At 46.2% G+C, this 21280-nt stretch overlaps 1 protein-coding gene across 4 annotated transcripts in view; it reads left to right on the forward strand.

Annotated features, from left to right (window-relative positions):
• The first annotated feature begins 1712 nt into the window (after positions 1–1712).
• The window catches only part of LOC120953524 (protein roadkill), a 71333-nt gene continuing 51765 nt past the window's right edge, over positions 1713–21280 (forward strand). The window contains exons 1-2 of one of the 4 annotated variants that reach the window (XM_040373553.2): positions 1713–2192; positions 4859–5598. In XM_040373553.2, coding sequence (XP_040229487.1) covers positions 5585–5598 — 14 coding nt within the window. In that variant the 5' untranslated portion in view covers positions 1713–2192; positions 4859–5584. Of the gene's footprint in view, positions 2193–4855; positions 5599–21280 lie in introns of those variants that run through there. The other 3 variants (XM_049605745.1, XM_049605747.1, XM_049605746.1) reach the window with 3 other exon arrangements.

Genomic DNA, 21280 nt, shown 5'->3' on the forward strand with positions numbered 1-21280 from the left:
TGAAGTCACCGTATATCAGCCGCGACCCATTATTCTCCCGTTGCCGAGAGGCCGGCCCTGTCCGATGCCTTTTTTCCGTGTGGTTTCTTGTTGAAAGCAGTGGAAAATAAACAAAACACACATGTGGGGAGAGGGGGATAAAGGGAGTTCGGGCGGGCAAGTGGTTGACCAAGATTTGGAACCTGTGTAAAGTGCGGTATGGGTTTGATAAGTGCTTAAATGCAAACAATGATTCAAACCAATAGGAAAGTTAGCTTGACATAGTTATTTGCATAAAATATTTTTACTCAAATCCTGTCTTACAAGACTTTTTTTAATACGCATTTTAATAGCTATTACAGGGTTTTCCAGGAGTTGTCATAGCTGTGGGACACTTTGTTGGCTCCTTCTTACTTGAAATGAACCTAATGTAATGTGAATTGGACTCTATAGCACCCTTGTTTGATAAATCCAATAGGAATTTTCAAGGAGCCTGTCCGAAAAGGGTGCCATATAGTCCAATTTTCATCACATGACGTTCACTTCCCTTAAGAAAGAATCTAGGAAGTGTCCCACAACTATGAGAACTCACGGAAAACCCTGTAGTTGGCTACTCTTTATTCTTTTTCCTAAAAATCCATTTTCTTCCTCATTGTTATCATGTTTTACCTGCAACATGTTTAACACATAGCAGTTGTTATCAATAGACACGTTTCCACAGATGCAGAAGTGCATCCATTTGGTGCACACGATGAATAGAAAGTGAGAGAAGAATGGAAGTGAAAAGTAGATTGCGAGCAAAAGGGTGTGTTTCCGATTTGAAATTCAACTGCCATGCTTGATCTAGTTCCCTGCTAACCTTGAGCACTCTCGAACTCGAGCTGAAAAGGATGCTGCTGTTGGGTCGCACCCGGCTCTGAGATGGGTGCGGAAAGCTTCGCGTTGAAAATAGTTCAACTTTCCACCGAGCGCTTTCCTTTTGGAGGGGGTGGTTAGAGGGGGTTGTTGGCTTCGATTGCAGGCAGGAGACTCTCCGCGATGCTGCGTTTTCCCATGTTTACCCCCGTGAGTGGAAGTGAAAAACAATAATTATACGATCATATCGATCGATCGGGCGCCCCATCACCCACCACCACCACCACCTCGGAACACATTTTGCTCGTGCTCCGGTGTGTGAAGGGGATGGATAAAAAGCGACAATGAACAAAAAAAAAAACGTACGACCCACAACGAGATTCCTCCACCAGTGAAATGCAAAAGGAAAGGATTGGATTTGGAGCACATTTCTCTCTCCACAGACTCTCGGTTGTGTTGGGTTGGGGCGGCTGGGTAGTGGTAGCGTGCTTTTTTTCTTGTTTCGCTTTGCCTTTAAATGACGCATGCTGTCACTTAATTCTCTCGTTTTCGTTTTTCGTTCTCTCTCCTGCTCTCACCATGAGTAATGTCGGTCAACTTTTTAAGCCGAGATCGAACGCTGAAGGTGAGAGCGAGTGAGCAGGCAAGGTGGCCATCGCTTCTCGCTGCCCCGTTGGGGCCGCCGCGCGCGTTCGTTAGCAGGCGAGAGCGGGGCAGAAAGACGTGCGAGCAAAATGGAGAGTCGTGCTGCGATGATTGTGTGTGAGTGTGTGTATCCGTGGGCCCCACAGCTGTGGCTGTGTGTGCTGGCGCGGGCCCGTTCGACTGCCCGGCTAGGCGATGGTAACGATGGCGCACTAGAGTCGACGTTCCTCCCCTTCTTTAGTCGACGTTCGCTGCATGTACGGTAAAGAGGTGTGTGCCACTGTCCACTATAGAGTGCCCGCGCGCTATACACAGTGCCCTGCAGTTCGCCGTGTCCATTCGTGCTCGTTATCTGCCGTTTTGTGTTTGCCTGCCTGCGTGAAAGATCGGCACAGTGTTTTTTTGTCACGTTTTTGTTGTGCCGTGACACGACGACGCTATCGCGACGTTGTTTCCCGCGGCTTCGGATGCACACACGTGCACAGCCTGCACTGGCAAGGATTACGGTACGCAAGCAACCCTGGGCAGCCCCGCTTTGTTTCAGCAGTGTGTGCGATTTGTGTGCGATTGGTGTGCGCGTCGGGATCATAGTGCAGAGTGCATTCCCTTCTTTTCCGTACCGGTTCGCCGCGTGCAGCATGTCAGCAGGCGCCTGTGAAGCTGTGCGCAAACAGTGAAGCTCCAAAACCCTGAATGTGTACGATCATTGTTCGGTAATGCCTTGTATGCTTTGCAGTGTGTGTGTGATTGCGTATCTCCAATAAAATGTCCGCTTTTCAAAGGAGGGAATAAGGCAAAGATAACACACAAAACGAATTCCCAACGAGATAGCTCTGGCTCTTAGTGTGTTTGTGTTGTGTGAGTGTGTGTGTTTGTGTGCTCAAGGTTTCTGCTCTCTTCTGTAGTGCGGACGGATCCGAAGCCCAAGGTTTATAGATGCACACGTGCAGCCACTCTCCGCACCTGACATATCGTCGCAAACGATGCAATCAAGTGGCAAATAAACGGGGTCGTGCTCTATCTCTCGCTCTCTCCTTCTCTCTCTCTCTCTCTCTCTCGCTCTTTTACACGTGTACTACACTGAAGCGGTGTACCATTGTCGTGCCGGCATCGAGAACCACACAACGAACGTGCTTCAGGCCTTTATATACTAACCTTGACTCGATCCGACGATTACTGCACCAGCAACGTGTGCGCGTGTGTGTGTTTGTGTGCTTTACTAAGTGTATGCCCTTTACTGTTCTGGGCCGATTGTCTGGTGTTTGTGGCCCCGCGCTGTAGGATTGCCTTTTGAGGTGCATATGTGTGTGCTGTGTCCGCCGCTCACAATCTCATGCGCGTGCAAGTGTGTCAAGTGCGCGCGCTCGCGCGTATGTACGCGTCGATCAATCTACTAAACTACACAGCCAGCGCGAGAGAGCCGCATAGTGGTGGGTCTCCGAATTCCTAACCTAACAACTCTGGGGGAAGGCTTTCGGTGAGCGATTCGGTTTGTTATGCAAGCAGCGGAGCGGCGGGTAGGTTGTGCAATGGAACATAAAACATCCCTTTGTGTCGTCGCAGCTGTTGCACGCGATAAGCGGCCGAAACTGAAACGAAACGATGCACACGCACACACACTCGCTCAACGAACGCTTTGACGGGAAAGTCGAACAAGACGCAAATGTCACCTGGCACAGTGATAGATGAGTGTGGTAGTAAACTAAGTGAGCTAAGTGACTCCAGCACCAAAAAGCTAAGGTTCAATTTGGACCCCATTTCAAGCACAATCTTTGTTGGATCGTGAAGCGCTTGTGTGTGAGATAGACTGCGTGAGATAGACTAGTGAGAAGAGATGAATATCTTTCCCTTTATTCATTTTCTGTTCCAATTAATCGTAAATTTTAATGTCAAACCATGATTATGAGTGAACACATGTCTCTATAATAGGTTAGGTTTTGCCTATCCTTTCATAATCATTAAATACAACATCCCCTTCTGGCTGAGCTTCTACCGATTGTCGTGTCTGTTAAACTGAACGTCATTGGAAAGCTATGTCTACTATGTGTATGTATGTCGGTGTGAGTGCAGCCACTGAAATCTGACCAAGGTGAAAAGCAATAGCAATGTGTGGTTGCGATGGTGTTGGTAAACAATTGGCACAACGAATGCCAATAGAGTGTGGGCCACACAGAGCAACAAGCGACTTCGAGGGAAAGTAACCGAAGGCCCACCTGAAAACGTGTATGTAAGAGTTGGCGCTTGGTATTTCACGCGCTGTATGGAGGAAAACGTGTGTTTGGCTCCGTTTGGTTGTGCAAGTCGTGCAATGGCACAGTGTGTCTCGATCAGCTTCGGTACAAGTTGATGTGTACAAAAGGGTAAAAGGATACAATCATTTCAGCCATTTTTGTTTAGTTAGAGTCATCCTGGACCAGTGTCGTATGTTTTCCTTCATCCTTACCGGCTTCCTTGTCACTTATTTCATGCGAAAATGAGGAAAACTTTCCTCTACAGCGCCGTGTGGAGAAAGCATTGCGCTTGCTAGGGTGCTGCGGTGAAAACGCCCCAGGAAAAACTGCAAACTCCGCATGCTCAAAAATAATTAAGCCAGAGAAAACACTTGGAAAATGTTACGCGCGCGCTGCAAGCAAACGCAGACCAAAAACAAAAAATGTTATGTGAAAGTGAGAAGCTAGCCGGTGCTGGATTTTGAAGAAAGAGAAAAAATGGAAAAAATGAGTACATCAAATAGGTTACGAGTCACACGAGCCCCAGCTCAAGAGCGAGAAAAGGGGAAAGCTGAGTCGTTGTAGTAGTCGAAAATGGGCGCAAAAGCGAGATAGAGCAAAACGATTGAGAGATGCCCAATGTCGGAGGAAACACTGGCAAGTGAAATCTTGCCCACCTCCACCCCAAAATAATAAAAAAGCGAATTGAAAACACTAAAGTTGTGCCACAGAGACAGAGAGAAAGAGAGAAAGAACCAAAGCAAAAGAGCGACAGAGAAAGCCAAACCGAGTGTTGATGTGTGTGTGTGTGTTTGCCTTACAAAATGTGAAACGTTTGCGCATCAAATGCGTGCGACTTTTAAGCGTGTTGCTGTATTTGTATGTGTGTGTGTTTTAAGGGGGGATGCATTGTGATGCATTGAGGGAGAAGCAACACATCATAACATAACCCCAAAATTGTGACAAAATAAGAGTGTACTGCAGTCATTTCGCCACCCCGCGAATGTGTGTGCCTTGAATTGTGATGATGATGAGGATTGTGTATGTGTGTTTGTGTGCGTTTTGCGTATGTGTGTTGCATTCTTCTCCTTCAGCACCGTCTCTCTCCGCAACAGTGGCAGTGTGTAGTAATGCAAATTATTTTCCTTTCACTCCTTCCCAACAAGCAGCAAACATAATTAAGCATCAACCCCACCAAGCATAAGCAAGCGAATCTGTGCGCGCGTGATTCTTAGCGTGTGAGTTGTTACTTGTGCGAGCTGAAGTGAAGTCAGCTAAAGTGTAAAATAAATAACAAAACAGGTAGAACAAGTAGAGAAGAAAGAAAAAGTTGCATTCGTGTAAGTGGATAAGGAAGAAGCGCAGCAAAAGGAGGCGCTATCCCATCGCTGCTGATCGTGCGTGCGTGCGTGCGTGCGGTTCCGTGTCAGGGTCGCTTACCCGTCGAGCTTACATGAGAGTGAGCTTTTGGTGTGAGCCTGCTCGTGACCAAAGCTAGTGAAGGTGTTCGCGAGCCCCAAACGCCGCGTGAGGGCTGCGAAAGTAGTAGTCTCACCGCGAGTACCTGTGTAGTGCGCGTGCGTGCGTGCGTGCGCGTGTGTGTGTTTGTGTGCCGATTCCAGCGGCAAAATTCGAGCAAGGCTAAAGCGCGTTCACCATTGCGCTAACCGGCAACAGGATTATAGAAAGGAGCTAAAGGGGAGGGAACACAGTAAGCTGATCCCTCTCTTTGTTCTGCTTCTTCCCCGAGCCCTTGCCACTCCGTTCCCTGGCCCGCATCCAGCGCGCAAGCGGGCGCTACATTCCTCCCATTTTTCTTGTGGCCCGCCGGTACAACAAAATCATTCACCGTGGATACCTTAGCATTGCCACTCGGTGGGCTCTCTCATGTTAGGATGGCTCTAGCCAGGTAAGTTTCCGGACTGCGCTACTTGCGCCCAACTTTGGAGCGTTTCTTTAGGTGGTGGGGCCCACAACGTTTCGAAAGCTCGCTGAAGCTTTTTCTCCTTCGCGCTCTCTCATCAACATCAAAGCTCGTGTTTCTTTCCAATTGATTCCAATTGGATTTGCTATTAGAACGCTTATACAGGAGTTTTCGGGGATTCTCATAAGATTGTCACACTTTCTTGACTTTTTGGCACGGGAAATGATACTTTTAGCGCGTTGGTGATAAAGCTTTCTCTAATGTGAACCTTATTAATCGACTAGTCGGCTCATCTGGCAATCCAATTTGATCAACTTTGAGGACCTAACTTAGCTTAACTTCTTTACAGTTTTGTCCTAGTCTAGGTGAGCGGACCTTTAGAGGATCTGTTCAAATAAGATGCTTCTAAGAGTATCTAATTTATTCTGCATCCTGATTTATGCATTGTATTAGCCTATAATTGTTGGGTATGTATGGATAGGGTGTGCATGTGAGTGTTCGATATAACGTGTAAATAATCTTTGTTTTCAACAATTTGTTGCAATTTTGCGAATTGGTAATAAATCTGAATAGACAACCTCATACATCAAAGTTATTTAAGTTATGTTACTTAAGCTGTTTAAATAAAACTTTTACGACCAAAACTTTGTAAGCATTGTTGTTTAATTTTTGATCAAAACGGAAAATTTTTTATCAGGTGATAAGTTACGGGTGACCATTTTTTTTCAAAATCGCAATACTGTCTTGGGTTTAACTCCTACAAACCGGCTATGGCCCATATCAACGATGCATATGCTGAATCTGTCATCTAAAACAATATCCACCGCCCGACCAAAGTGCTTCCCTATGTAACGATTGTTCGTTTCTGTTTCGTCGTACCGGATTGATGTGTATCGACTTTCCATTTCAAATGCGCATGCAAAATATTGATGTGTGCCGTCCTCCTTCGGTGGAGAGTGAAATCCTCCACTGGTGCATCATCCTTCGGCATGAAACTGGTGAGGAATACATATGCATGAGCTACGTCCTCGAAACGACCGCCAAAACGGGGCACGGGAGGAGCCTGGGGAGGGGGTCTGCAACTTCGGACGACCTCCCACGGGACGCCAGAACGTACTTTGACCGGTGGGGCAATTGGGGTTGCATCCTTTACGTTCTCTCACACCTTGCCATTGTGATCGCGGCGACTAGAACCTCGAATGGGGGAAGAATATGCACAAAAGGACGTTTGATCTGATCGGTTCCATCGTTAGGCGGTGGATGCAAAACTTTGAAACATTAAACCATTTCAATTGCGTATCAAAACAGCATTCAGGCACCAGGATTCGCCAATGGCCAGCCGACTTTCTTTGCATTCGCGGCGTGCCGGCGGCTACTAAGCTGACGGCCACCACCTTCCCGGCAAGTAGACCGAAGGCGAGACGGTCTGCTTCCATTATTCATTAACCGCATTGCAATTTCTGCTTTAAATGCTTGCGGAGGGAAGTGGAATGAAAGCGGCGCTGGTGATGGTGGTGGTACTGGTGCAGAGTGAATGTTTACATTCATGAATCCATAGGCAGGGGAGCGAAAAACGGGCCCCACAAATAGGGCGCTGCAGTGAATCGAGCGATAAGCGATGTGATAAGTTTTTTTTGTTTTTGTTTTTTTTTTGTTTGTTTGTTTGAGTGTGTTTCCATTTCGGTACAGCCTGTTTTTTTTTTAAAGAAACAACAAAAATACAGAAGCTATCACACAACGATTAAAACTGTGGCGTAATTGAAAATGCGCAGTTTTTATGGTTCTTTTAAAATGCAAAATCAAAGTCTACAAATTCGCTGAAATGACTCGGTTGTGCAACGTCGATTTTTCTTACAGGAATCATGTTGGATCATTGTGTCTATTTTTGTGATAAATGTTTGTCAACGACTGCTATACGATACACTGTACATTTTCAGCTTAGGTAGTAACTTTTTTTTTCATTGACACATTTTTTATCAGTGTCATCTTCAGCTTCACGCCCCCCTCCTTGTTGCCACTCACCCCTACCACAGTGAATATCAAGCGTTGGGGTGAGATACCCTCACAACCTGCCGCCGGAGACGATCTAGGCTTTATCGTAACGGCCTCGAACGTTGGAAAAGACAAAACCAAGGTATCTCAACATCGACACACACACACACACACACACACACACACACACACACACACACACATTAACAGATTCAAAATACGCGTTCCATTCTTTTTTAGGCGGCCAACATTTCGGTGCTGCCTCTCTGGGGCGAAGGTGCTGCCCAGTGCTGCCCAATTGACCATGGACTGATTTCCTCGTTACTTGACTCCGTCCCCAACACATTTGCCCGAGCGTCGTCAGCATTTTCTCGCTGCTCTGGCGATGGTGACATACTTTATCCACGGGGTCAACTGGCCCATCTGGTTGGTGTGCGTGTCGGTGTGTGTGTAGTGTGCCCTGCTAGTGGTGGCTATGGTGGAGCGGCAGCAGTTGGCCAATATTTATAGTTCCCCTTCCGCTACGGTCCGTTTTTATTTTGTGCCTGCTTATTTTATTATTTTTATTTTTCGTTTGTTGCTCACTGCAAACGATTCACTTCCACTACGTTCTGCACGCCCGTGTGTACGCGCTCTGCTAATTCAACATTCGCTTCACTTGTCGGTTCCTCTTGTGGCGGCACCTTCAACACCACACACGTCCCGCGCAATGTCCGACGCCCCGCGTGAGGACGGTACGGGTAGCATAATTAATTACCGGCAGCACAATTTTGTTCTCATCCTTCGCACCTACTGTCCTCACACAGCCAGGGCTAGGCAGCATGATTTAAATTACCTGTAGCAAACAAAAAAAAAACATAGTCCCCCCGAGAGGCCTTCGGTTGGTGCTCGTGCCAAAAACAAAGCAGAAAGAAAAACATCTTTTATTGCTCGTGCCATTCATTTCAGTCCACTTATTTAACGCACTCGATGGCTGTTTTGGCCCGCTTGGCTGTGACATGATTTGGCCCGCGTGGAAGATCATTTTTGGCCCCGATTTGGAATGGGTGTGGGAAAGAGCCGTTAAATTATGCAACCGAAAAGGTGTTACAATTTGTAACACGCACCTAATGCAGCGTTCGTTTTTTTTTTGTTGGTATTGGTTACTTCATTAAATTGCGACCAAATTGTGCTTTATGCAACTTTTATATAATTCGTTACCAGTGGAGGAACTTATTACACTGAAATGCGTGTAGCAAGCAAAAAGTCAAACCATTTTTATATAAAAATTAACTTGCGGACATCATTCCAAACCAAGGTCTGAAACACCTACGCAACCGATAAGCGATACGACTGCCCAAACGGTTCGATGCGTGTGTGTATAGTGCCAGGTGACAGTGTCATGCCTTGGTGTAGATATGACCTTCGGGGCAGAACTTCCTTGTTGTGAAGCACAGAACCAAATCCAAGCTCAGCGGAATAGAATGACGTTTCGCTTCGGTGCTGGCGTGTTTGTCCCGTCGTCTGCTCATAAATCTCAACCACTCAACCAATCGGTTGAGACGGAAACCGGCTTAACGATAGCCAAAAAACCGCAAAACTGATCGTCTTACCACTCCACGAGGCACAGACAGAGACAAGCATGATGTCAACGACGGCAGGCGGCTGAATATGGCCGCTCGCTGCCCGGTAACTAGTGACGATTCTGCTTACGTTAGAATCGTCCTTGAAACTTATTGACAGATTATGTTAGATTCTTACCGCCCGGATGAGCTTCGTCACTATCGGCCATGAGGAGCTGATTTTTTTCTTCTGCCGAATCGTTTGTCGCAAATTGTTTTCGAACGTCGCCAGTTTTCATTTTCTTTTGGGTAGATCTGATCGTGCCCGAATTATCAAATGCAATCATAAGGGTTTCGTGATTCAGTCAGCTCTTGATGGAATTGTTTAAAGCATAACTTAACTATATGAACAAGCCTGAACTGCATCTGGAGGTTACAGCTGTATTCATTTGTGCGCACATTGTCACCTAAAGCCAGATTTGCTCTGTAGCAATTTTAACAATGCTCACCTGCTCCTGCATTTGCGCTCACAGACTCATGAAGAAACATTTCTTCCTCTTCGGCTTTTGCTGCTGTGCCAGTGCAAATAGTTACCTAGAAGCTACATCGGCCCTCCGGTCCAAGCCAGTTATTACAGATGCTTTCAAGTTATTCCTGGCTACGTGGTAATTTTCAGTGCATGATCAAATCAAAGCTTGCCGTTGGCGTTGCGATGCTAACTGATAAGAATGACGCCCCATCCCTTTGCCGAGGTGCTTGTTTGCACTGGCTGGCACAAACAGTCCTCCTGCCCACCGAGACTGAATAATAGAGGGACGATCTTTATGTCATCTCGATTGCTGGCATAAGCTTTCAAAACCCCCCGCATCTGGGGCCGGGTTCCACGGTACGTCTTGTGTAGGTGTTCCCGTTCGAAGATGCTACCCAGGTTGAAGTGCATTCAGGCGTGTGTGGTTAATAAATCTTTCGTCCAAGCTGGGACTCCCACGAAGGATGCCGTAAAATGGGGGAGTGGGATACGCTGAGATGGTTCAAAGTGTGAGCATCATCGCATCGCTTCATGGCATGCTATCAAAATGATCATCAAAATGGGTCCAGGCGTGGGCTTGTTTAATTTCCTACTAACTGCCTGTGTTGTGACATGAATCACTTTGCGCACACATTTTCACGTAAACAGGGCGATTTGTTGTACTATTTGATGGTTTCTTTTGCAAGTTGTTTGTTGTGCTCAATTTGAGATGCATTAGGATTTTTGCCTATAATAGAAGAAATGTTTTAAAGCCACCGTTGGATTTGTCCTACTTTTTTCTACCATATTGACACTGTAAAGCACATGTATTGCAAAATAAAAAAAGACAGATAAGAATACCTCTTTGTACCTTACGTTTATGGCCCCCCTGGTTAGTAACCAATCCAATCACTACTGCACGATCAAATATAAACGAGGATGAACAGCTGTTTGCTGTTTGTGTATATACAACGATGACTCGCCGAAGGAATGCAAAAGCGCCAAGAGCGTATTCGAACGATGCAATGCCATAGAGGCGCTTACCTACCACAAAGTAAAGGTTGTATTGCGACACGAGCGCGTAAACATTTGCTCTGCCAGTAAGGTTGGCCCACTGTTTTACACTCACTTTGATGTGGCGCTGTCAGAATGACCTAACGTTTGCTAAAATACTGCAGCAGCAGCTAGAAAGACTGTTTAAAACAATGCAACATTCACTACATGCCCTACTGGTAAGGTTTCAATTTCAGCTTCTTCGGTGTGTAAAAGTGTTATTTTTGCTCCATTTTTCGTTCACTATCAGATCCGGGCTGATCTGGCCGGTGGCACGACGCGGGCCGCTTTCCGAAAGTCTCTGGCCCCGCTCCGTTCGGCTGGCTCCGTTCGGCAGACGTGAACTTTCACAACACACCATCGCCCAGCGCGGGTGACCTCCTTTAGACTCGGCCGGATCTCCTTCGATAAGAGGCCGCAGCGAAAGGCGAGTGAAAATGCTTTCCACCGTTTAATGTGGCATCCTCCACTGCGAAGATGGTCCCGTCACCCAGCCAGACACGGGCTATGTGTGTGTGTGCCATCTTTTTAATAGGGCTTTCTTCAAAATGAATCAACACAGCAGAGGATGGAGGGGGAGGAGGAGCACAGTGTGTCAACGGGATCGAATGTGACAAGTGGCTTCGGTTGCAGACAATCGACCCGGGGCTGGAGGTTTGCCTCGAACCACCACACCAGCTGGCTTTGGGGTTGGCTTTACTTTTTTTTTGTTTTTGTTTCTGTGTCACGATTGCAGCTGCCGACAAGCTGCTGCTGTGCTGTGCGCTGCTGCGTGCTGGTGAGCGCATTGCTCCATCACCAAACGGCGTCGGAGTTCGAGTACGACGAGTGGCCCGCCACTGTGTTCCGCCAGTCGCGACCTCCTTTTTGGCGTGGAACCGAACACACGCACACTCTCACTCTCGGTACACAATCGTGGCTTTAGCGGATGGCCTCAACACACACACGCGCACAGGCGTGCGAGGGGACGCTCCTATTTTGCGTCAATTTTTGGTGAAACGATTGAAGAAGCGACCGAGCTGGGCTTAGCTCATCCCCATCCGAATGCCGTCCCAATGGCGGTGGGATTAAATTGGGGCCTTCCAAAAGTGTGACCCTTCCCTCCTCAGCAACACACGCACGCAACGGCCTCCGGTGTGAAGCGTCTTCCTTGCGCAGTGTGGTTGCGTGAACAGGCAACTGATGATCATCATTGTTGCCGCCAGCGTTACTGTGTTGCAGTGATTGGATGCCGAGTCTGCGCTATGTTTTAAATTTTTATGTAACTTTCTTTTCAGTCCTGAAGTCCGAAATGTTTAATCCATATTCGTCGGGCGACTTGTCTAACAAACATCGTAAACTTTGAAGCTTTGAGCTATTCTGGCAAGCTGTAATTTGTAATCTTGTATTTGCAAAAGTCTTTAATGTGATCTACAAATCGATAAATCTATTGAATCCAACGATATCTTATTTATATGCTTTCTGCGAGCATCTCCACTGCCCAGGAATGTAAAAATGCATCGTAATGAGCAGAAAACGCAGTAAAGCACACGAACACACAGAAACACGCAAACAGACGTGCGAAACGTTCACCTACAGCTGAACTAGATCAACCGTGCGGCGCGAGAGGCGCTGAAACTGAACCGAATCTTGAGAACGTGAAGCTGTCGACATAAATTTATAAATATTAACCCCAATAATGCAATGTGGGGCTGTGCGCCACCCGCACCCCAACACACCGCACCTCGCGCCGTCCCGGGCCTGCAGTTACTGGTTGCAATTGCAGCGCTGCTTAACGCCGCGTTCGCACACCACGTCTTGCCTCACGACCCAGTTCACCAATGCGTGTGACGATCTCATTACACACACCGTATCGAACCGCCGGCGGGGCCGGTTCATTCATTCGATTTCGTAAATGAACGCACGCTTGCTCGCGACCATATCTCACCGTGATCGTTCTCACTATAGGCTCTCGGTGAGGGTGGGCCTGTTTTCGCCTATTCTCACGCCTCACGGCGAACCAGAGAGGGTGAGATGTAACGCTCGCTATAGTGAGCCGTAACACGTTATTAATCATTTTCTGAGCGTGGTGTGTACTGGTATATCCTTTTTTTTAAAATAAAATAAATGAAAAACTGTAATTGATAAATTCTGCAGCAAAATATACTGAAGTACTGCTCTGTGGAGCAAATTATACATTTCTTATTATTTAGCTTATTTTCATACGAACTGTTCCAATAGCTCATTCAGCGTGCACAATACGCTCACCTTCATCGATCAATGGCAGACAAACGAACGGTAATGCTTCCACCCCCGGACCGATGGAAAGTCAAAGTGTGAAGGTGAGAGGGCCGAGCATCGGTGCTGGCATACGCGCGCGCGCACGCCACGCAGCATAATTCGCCTTCACAAAATGCGATCGTGGTCACCCGGTTCCCTCAATTCATCCACCCCCCACTCCCCCCAAACAGCGAACGAAACCCTACCAGATGCCAAACATTTATTGGTTTCGTTTGCGGCTCGCTTTAATGCTCGTCAAAGTGTGTCAATGAAAAAGGCAGCGCGCGCGCGTGACCGCGTTCACTAAGCCCTCTCTCGCTCGCTGTATCTCGCTCTCTCTCTTTCGTTCTCGCTCTCTCTCTCTCTTGTTTTTTTTTCTATCTCGTTCTCTTTCTTGGCTATCCGCCCGCTCTATCCCCCCGCTTGTCCGCCCGTCGTCGTGCTGTCTCACTAAGCCAGATCGCGCACGTGTGAGCATCGGTGTCTTTGGAGCTCACATTAGCTGTCCGGAGCAGCGTGTAAGTGTTGTGTGACTAGAGCTTACACCAACACAGCGGCCAGTGCGCCGGTTTGTTGTTAGTACTACACACCCACACACACACACACACACGCATTCACTACATTCGTGCGCTCGATTGTGAAGTCTTCCGATTGTTTGCTGCCATCCCTCGAACTAAGCTGCATCTCTGTCCCTCCCACTTAACCATGGTACCACGCGCTCTGCCGTGAATGTTGTGATCTTCACACGCTCCTTCAAACCGATCAGTGCAACAGCAGCACCCCACTTTGCCGTGGTTTGGCGGGCGTAAAAATGAGCGCACGTGCATTCACTCGGTTGTCCCTCTCCTCACCCTACCATTTCCATCCCTGGCGTGGTATGGCCCTTCGCGTTTATCAATGCCATGCCACACGTTTTGCCTTTGTGGTACGTTGTGGCAAATGTCATCCGTGTTGTTTTTTTTGTATTGGAGCAAGATAGCTACAGTTACAGAGAGAGGGAAGCTAAATACTGTTCTAATTGCTAATCAGCAATTTTTGCATTTATTTATGTATGCAAATTTCTAATACAAAAATAATCACTCTACCTAATGTAAATATCATGATCTCATCATTGTTTGCTTTAGTTGGAAAATATACGTATTAGGTTAGGCACTGGAATTGAAATATATTTGGGAAAATTGTCAATATCGACTTTATGGTCAATTTGGCATTAAATGGAAAATATGTCAATTTGAATAAAAAAAAAAAAAATATTTCAAAGTGTTCTCAAACAAATCAACAGATTGTATTTCCACGTCGTGCAACTCATTTGCTTGGAATTAGGCCCTGCCTAGCTGTAAAATAATCGGGTTAAGTTCGCCAACGTTTCCTAAACTGTGCCCATTTCGGTGACGCTGTGTTTGTTTAACATTTTTAACCAAGCGTTGGATTTATAAAGAAAATTCAACCACCACACTTTCCTTACACCACCTTCACCATCGTCGTACGATTGTTTATTGCTTATTTGTTTGTGGGAAATGTATGCGTACGCTTGCTACAAAGCTGCCAGAGTGCACCGTATAATGTACAAAAACCGTACCCTGCAAAGCCAGTCGAACAGAGGCAAAAAAAAGCACCACACACACACACACACTCGCTCTATGTGGACGTATCGGGTCCTAAACGAGGCCACACTATCCAAAACATTCAACCTTACAAACAGGGTCACATTGGCGCTTGCGGGGCTTGATCGTGTGAGGTGGAAAAACAAATCGACGCCATTATTAGCGAAGGCTGGTTAGGGGTGTGTATACCGTGGCGCTGGGCCGATCCAATTCACACTAGTGCACACACTAGTGAAAGCAATACAAGCGGTGGAAGCGTGAAATCATGGAAAGGAAAACTCAGAAAACCTAAATACCATCACCGCCGATACGCGGATACTTTCATCATTTTCGTTGGAGATCAAAGGTTCGGAGAGTTGTATACGGCGGTTGGGGTCTACAAGCATAAGTATGAATATGGCTTTGTTGCGTCGGATGGTTTAGTTAGAAAGGTTGTAAGCGTTGAAAGGCAAACAGTATCTATGTCGAATCATTGTTAAGATGTGTGTTAAATGCTCTCAACTATATTATAATTAAGTACAAATATTTTATTTTGCATTGCTGATTTTATAAATGATATTCAGAATAATCTTTGGTCTGTTAATGATATCATAATGACCCTCATAATTGTCCTTTTTCCAGCGATCACCGGTAGCTAATTTATGTAAAATCGTTGTAAGGAACGAAACCATTAGGAGAATATTAAACATATAATATCCTTCAAAAGTTATTCTAACCAAAGCCGCATGTTAACACATAACGGAACACCGTGCCAAGCCGCGGAGGTCACACAATTGCAAAGCGCGCGCGTTGAGGAACACTGAGCGAAAGGGCGCCAAACCGAGGGAAAGTGCGCTGTAATCAACGCAAACAACTCCACACGCGGCGAGGTCCACTCCATTTAGCGTGTGCTCGCGTTACAACGGGAAGCCACGCGTAAAAGCCGCCCGCTCGCTCGTGCTAAGGTCACTCGGGCTGCCGTGGAATCGGGGAATGTGCAAACGGGCAGGGAAAGGTTATTACAAACAGTTTCCTACCTCGCACCGTTTCGCCATCCCTTTTCACTCAAACCACCCGCCCTCCCCTCCCTCCCTCCCACCGTGGTGTACTACAAAGAGTCACTCTACCACACTCCCACCACACTTCCTCCGTATTCTTTCTCCGTTCTGTTCCATTCTGTCCGGAACGATTGAAGGTCATTTTCATTTATCTTGCTACACTAATCGTACAGCGATGGTGACTATCGAAACCGATTCCAACCCGCTAAGCCGTGTCCCCATGTCCCCCTGGGCAAACCGTTAGCTGCTGGTAATCGTCTTAAATGCCACAGCAATGGCTATCTTGCCCTGCACGTGTGTTTGTGTGGGAATGGCGTAGTCACTCAAATCAATTACTTGCTCACACTCGGTTTTCTCTCTTCTAACGCGCGCGCGTAGCGCCACTTCAAAAGCCACTCTCGCCACCTTCGATGGGAACTCGCGAGCGAGAACTCACTCAGCTCTCATTCTTCGATTGTTGTACTAAAAATCACTTAGCCACTTAGAACAGGCACTCGCGGGAGAGTTGCCACCGCACTGCTGTACGGCAAACGGTTTTCACGCCCAGAATTGACCGTGAAGTGTGAGGTTTATCTGCGGTGTGCTGCCCGTTGTACTCGCTCGTTTGTCGCTAATGCTTCCTTCTCGGCCGACAGCTGATGGGGTGGGCTGTTGTGGGCTTGTCGGCGGACCAGTTGCATTAGCGTATGCATCAATCCAAGCCGCACTGAAACAGGTTCAATCTTCTCGAGCGATTGTGCTCGGGGGGTTTGAGGTATAAATTAGACATTTATGCAGCAACCTTGAGGCACCGGTTGGGTTTGTTTCGCCTTGTCACCTTCGGCGATATTTGTGCAAGGGTTATTTTTACCACGAAAGCACCGTTTCCTTGTTCGTGAACTGGACGATAGCGCTGTCATAAATCCCTTGCTTCCTGTTGATCTTGGTCGTTTGGTGCAGGTTATTTGCATCATAATTCAGTTTTTGAATTTTGAAAGTTGAATTTTGTCTACTGCTAACAATATGGTCTGGCTGTCGAAACTGAATAATCAATAAATACATTTCTTATATTATCTTTTAAAAGAAATCGTCCCATTGCGAACTCATTGAAAGTGCGAGAGTTTTTGTTACCGTGTAGTAGATCCAAACCTCCAAAGTAAGATTGATGGGCTTGATGTACTCAAAGTCAAACTCTAATCCATTTTCATTCCTTCCTATAATCATCATCGCATCATCAGGTTCGCTCTTCTTTACCTCACCAAAGTATGAGACGAAGTCCCTTGGTACGGTGAAGCTTCAAGCCAACTTTGCTTCTCTTCTACATCTCATACAGCCTCTCCCTGGAGTGGGTTTGGTGCCGTCGTCGTTCAATAAAATGCGCCACATTATCCCTCGTTTACTGCTGCCATTAGACAGTGGTGAAAAATTCCAATTTTCTATGTTTGCCAGGGATTTCGCTGTACACGCCCTCGCTGTTATGCTGCAACCCAATGGCACAGGAACGCCAAGGAGGTATGCCGGGCTGTCAAGTGTGGTAGAGTAAAAGCCATCGACTGTGGCAAACATGGTTATAGCTCTAGGAAAACGTTTCCGACGCGCATCTTATAACTTCGCAGGAGTTTCGGTCGAGTGCCGCTCCATCTCATTCTAAATATAATTTTGTGTCCTCTTTTTTCTGACAACGAAGAATTCTTGCCAATCAAGCAACGAATGCTCAATTTAAAGTACTTGCCTAAAGCTAGATACAACACACGCAACATAAGCTTCAAGCAATGCTAGAAGCAGTAAGGTTTATTCCCATCAATGTTTGTCATCTTCATCAGGACGTCCCGTAGGAGCCATCTCCCGATTCATAATACATAAGCGACAAAGAAGTGTGTTTAGAAACTCCTTGATATAATTTTTTTTGTAAAAATCGATTTTAGAATAGCATTATAATTTCCCCTGCATGAAAGAAGAGCCTTTATTTGTCTACTGTCAGCACCCCATCTAACGTTATACAAAACCAGAAGTGTCGTACATGCCTAACCTGGTATCTTCTTCAACGCCCTGATCATTTTGAACGTGCAAGTAAAGGTAGCAATTTTCCAGCTCTTTCACGTTGGAATTTCGGTTATCATCCATTACCCTCGCCTCCGCTGTATCCACCCGAACGAAAAATCAATACCATTACAACCGAGCATCTTCCCCGGCAAACGTGGCGGAGCAGGGGACCCAAACTTGTATCCCTATTCGTTACGCATTTGACGAAGAACGAATAGCTTCGCAAACGGTGGAATATAGGGATATAAGATTGGAAAAACACAGCATCACTCCCAACACGGTTGGTTGGTTTCATCCGACAAAGGGTATCGGTTTTATTTTCGTCCCCATTTCGTCCCGTTAAACACCTTCCACCGTGGAACGTTTTTCCGACTCTTGGGATCATTGTTTCTGTTGATTGGGAGTGAGATGTGCGGAGTTTGCTGATGGTGAGCCGTTCTCTGCTTTTGCTTCCTGCTATCCTGATGCAGGATCAAACTGTCAGGATTGATTTTTTTTTTGGTTGCTTGGTTAGAGTTGAAGTATCTTTCATGAAGTATCTTTCTTTCATTCATCCAATTTAAGCTTACCAGGTAGTTCTCAGTGTCAGAAAATATAAAACAAGTAACATCAAACCAGAAACATTGATTTGATCCGAACATAATGTTACTTCTGAAAATAAATTCCTATGTTTTAATCCCTTATAAGGACACTCATTATATTGTATACAAAAGCATCCTCTCAAGTGTTAATCATCATGTAATGTCCAATCAAAAGTGTGATAATTTGTATCATTTTCTGTCTAATGTACGCTATATTCGCTTTCCCCACACCAATGCTTCTCTATCTGCCAGTCAGGCCCTGAAGATCTTACACGAAATTAAAATACTGTTCCCATTATATCCTTAAATCCTGCTCCATTAACCGTTTCCTGCACTTTCATGTTTGCTAAATTTCGGTCTTGCTTTACTTTCCGGCCAACGATGCTACTACGTTGGTAGTGTGTGAACACGACATATTGCGCAGCCAACAAGCATCCTTTTTTTACCGAAAGGGCGTTGGGCATCCATTCCATCGTCGTTTGAAAGTAAGGAAATGAAACGAGCGCCCTTTTTCTGTGTTTTGTCGACTGCCAGCAGTGGTTCGCACAAGCCTAGAACTGAATTGAAAGGGATACGTTCTCCTGCGCAGCACAACCCCTTAGGGTGGAAATCGGAGTCCACTTCCGGGGCGTTGGGGTTGGATAAAGGAGAGATAAATTCGATTCCTTTTCCGACCGACCGTACCGGACCTGTTATGTGTGATCTTTTTATTTCCTTTTCCCCCGCAGCTCTCACCCTCGCTTACAGGTTCCCTTTTCTCCGTGGCGCAGGAGTTGGCAGTGTTCTTGTTGTCCGTTTGCATTCACATAAAGAGAATCTTTTATGACGTCCTTTATATGCTCGACTTCCCTCGTACAAATCTGCCCCTCCATTCAAAACCCATATCCGAAGCGAGTGCGATATTTCATATTGATCAACAGTGAGCATCCTTCTGCCCGAGCTCGTTCAAATACGGCTTAGCCCCTTACGGGGAAGCTGTTATAATTGGGGCGTCCGTTATAATGTGTGCGGAGACACGGCAGGCAAGAGGGTACGATGGGCGACGAAATACCAAGTCGATTAATTATGGACTGATTCTCGGCCACGGAACCCCGAAGTATTTGGGGCTGGTGGAAAAGAGTTTGCCACAGCTGCTGTTGCTGATAGTTTTCGCTCGACCGTTCCGCAGGGTCCCTCCACCACGGTATTCTTGGCAATTGGAAAGAAGAAAAGAGCGACTCCTCACCCCATGAACTAACCTTACTGCTCGTCTAGTTCCTCGTTCCGGAGCCCTTTACACAAACCAATTTATGTCGCTCGCGTAGAAAGGAGGAACGAGAGGTATTGCAATACGCTGAGTATGATATTGTTTATTACGTTCAGCTTCGCTTTGGCTCCGGTCTCATGCCAGCCAAGTTATCCTTACTGGTTCCGGATGATGCTTTGCCAAAGGCACGCCACATACTCTGCTATCTTTTATAAGAGTGTTTTCCTGATGCCGTACAAACATCGCCCCGAGGCACAATGAAATGTTCTATTTTAAGACATAGAGAGAGAGTGTGAGAGAGAGATAGCTTCGTTATCCTAGTGGAGGTGTTTGAATTGCACTGTTGAGCTTCACATTTATAGAATTGAATGTATCCTTGGGATTGCTGGAAATTGTGGATTATTGTACACATTCCATTCTATCTATAGCTCGGAACAATAAAGCAAAAAGTGTCTTCATTTGCCATATCTATCCTCTCAGTATCTGGTATCCTACTGTACAAAATGGTTTATTCTATATTTTATGTTATTTCAATTTGACATAAATCTCGGAAACGGCAAACAAACCGAAACAAACCATTATTTTATTTCCAAATACGACGACCATGGGAAAGACTAACCATTGCAGACGAATTAAAAGTTTTCCGTTGCTATACAGAGAAGGAGACTGTTAGGATAATACGAATGAAACAGGAAGACCACCCGGGCTATAACAAGTCGTCGAAGCAGCGAACTGAACCTACTCGTGTATGCTTCGAGCATGCACCTTTACGGGCGGATCGAGTATGTGGCGATGTGCTCAAGTTTCATTGCCTTAACCCAGAATGGACTGCATAAGGACATCCGTGACTGATGTTTGTATGCATGTGTGCATAGCCATTCCCGTTAGGACCACCAGGAGGAGTATCTTTGTTCCGGTTGGTTTGGGTACGCTTCCAGCCCAAGCTCGCCCGTTCGCCTTCGGATATCTTGAGTACCCATCGGATCACCGAATGGTTATGCCGTACGAGATCTGTACGAGGGTACGAGTGGTACGTTGTAGGTTTAATACACGTCTGTCGCTAGCACTAGCGGTGGTAAAATGCGTTAAAGCAAACAAACTAAAACACACACACATGCAGACATTTAGAGCAACCGGGAAAGGAACCTACCGAGTCGGGTTGGCCGGACGGCCGGAAATCGGTGTACGACTTTGAGAACAAATTGAGAGTGAATAAGCGACCGAATGGCTCCTTGCCTTCTTCTGCAGACTGCACGCGACGTACGACGAGGGTCGATGACGGTAATGGCATACGGTTTTCCAAATGTCCCATACTGTAGGCAAGGGCGCTTTATACATCGCTTACCTCCCCTTTCCCGGGAGGATCAAGCAGAAAATAATGGCATGATATCCCGCATTCAACATTCAGTCGGAAGAAACGTCAACCGCAACCCATTCGAGCGGCTGAACTGTGATCCGTCCAAATGAACTCTTATCGTAAGAGCAGTAATTTCGTTATTATTGTTACTTCCGCTACACTGGCGAAGTCAAACAATGAAAGGATTAGCCTTCGAGTTTAGGGAATGATTCGGTGGCGGCTTGGGTGAGTCTTACGTTAGAAGTGTGCGTGCTAATGTTCTCAAGGTTCTTCCCTAAGCGTTGTGTAGCAAATGAGCGTTGTGTGACATCTTAATAAATGTTCATGTGCAATTCAATAAAAAGGGTATTGGTAGAGTTCAACGCATTTCACTTTTGTTAATTACTCACAAACCATAACAATAATCGTTATTCCTCTATTTGAAAAGGTTTATTTATCTGCACCGTTTTGTGACTTGAGAACTTTGT

The sequence above is a fragment of the Anopheles coluzzii genome, chromosome 2 (genome assembly GCF_943734685.1).
Source record: "Anopheles coluzzii chromosome 2, AcolN3, whole genome shotgun sequence".
NCBI classification, from domain to species: domain Eukaryota; kingdom Metazoa; phylum Arthropoda; class Insecta; order Diptera; family Culicidae; genus Anopheles; species Anopheles coluzzii.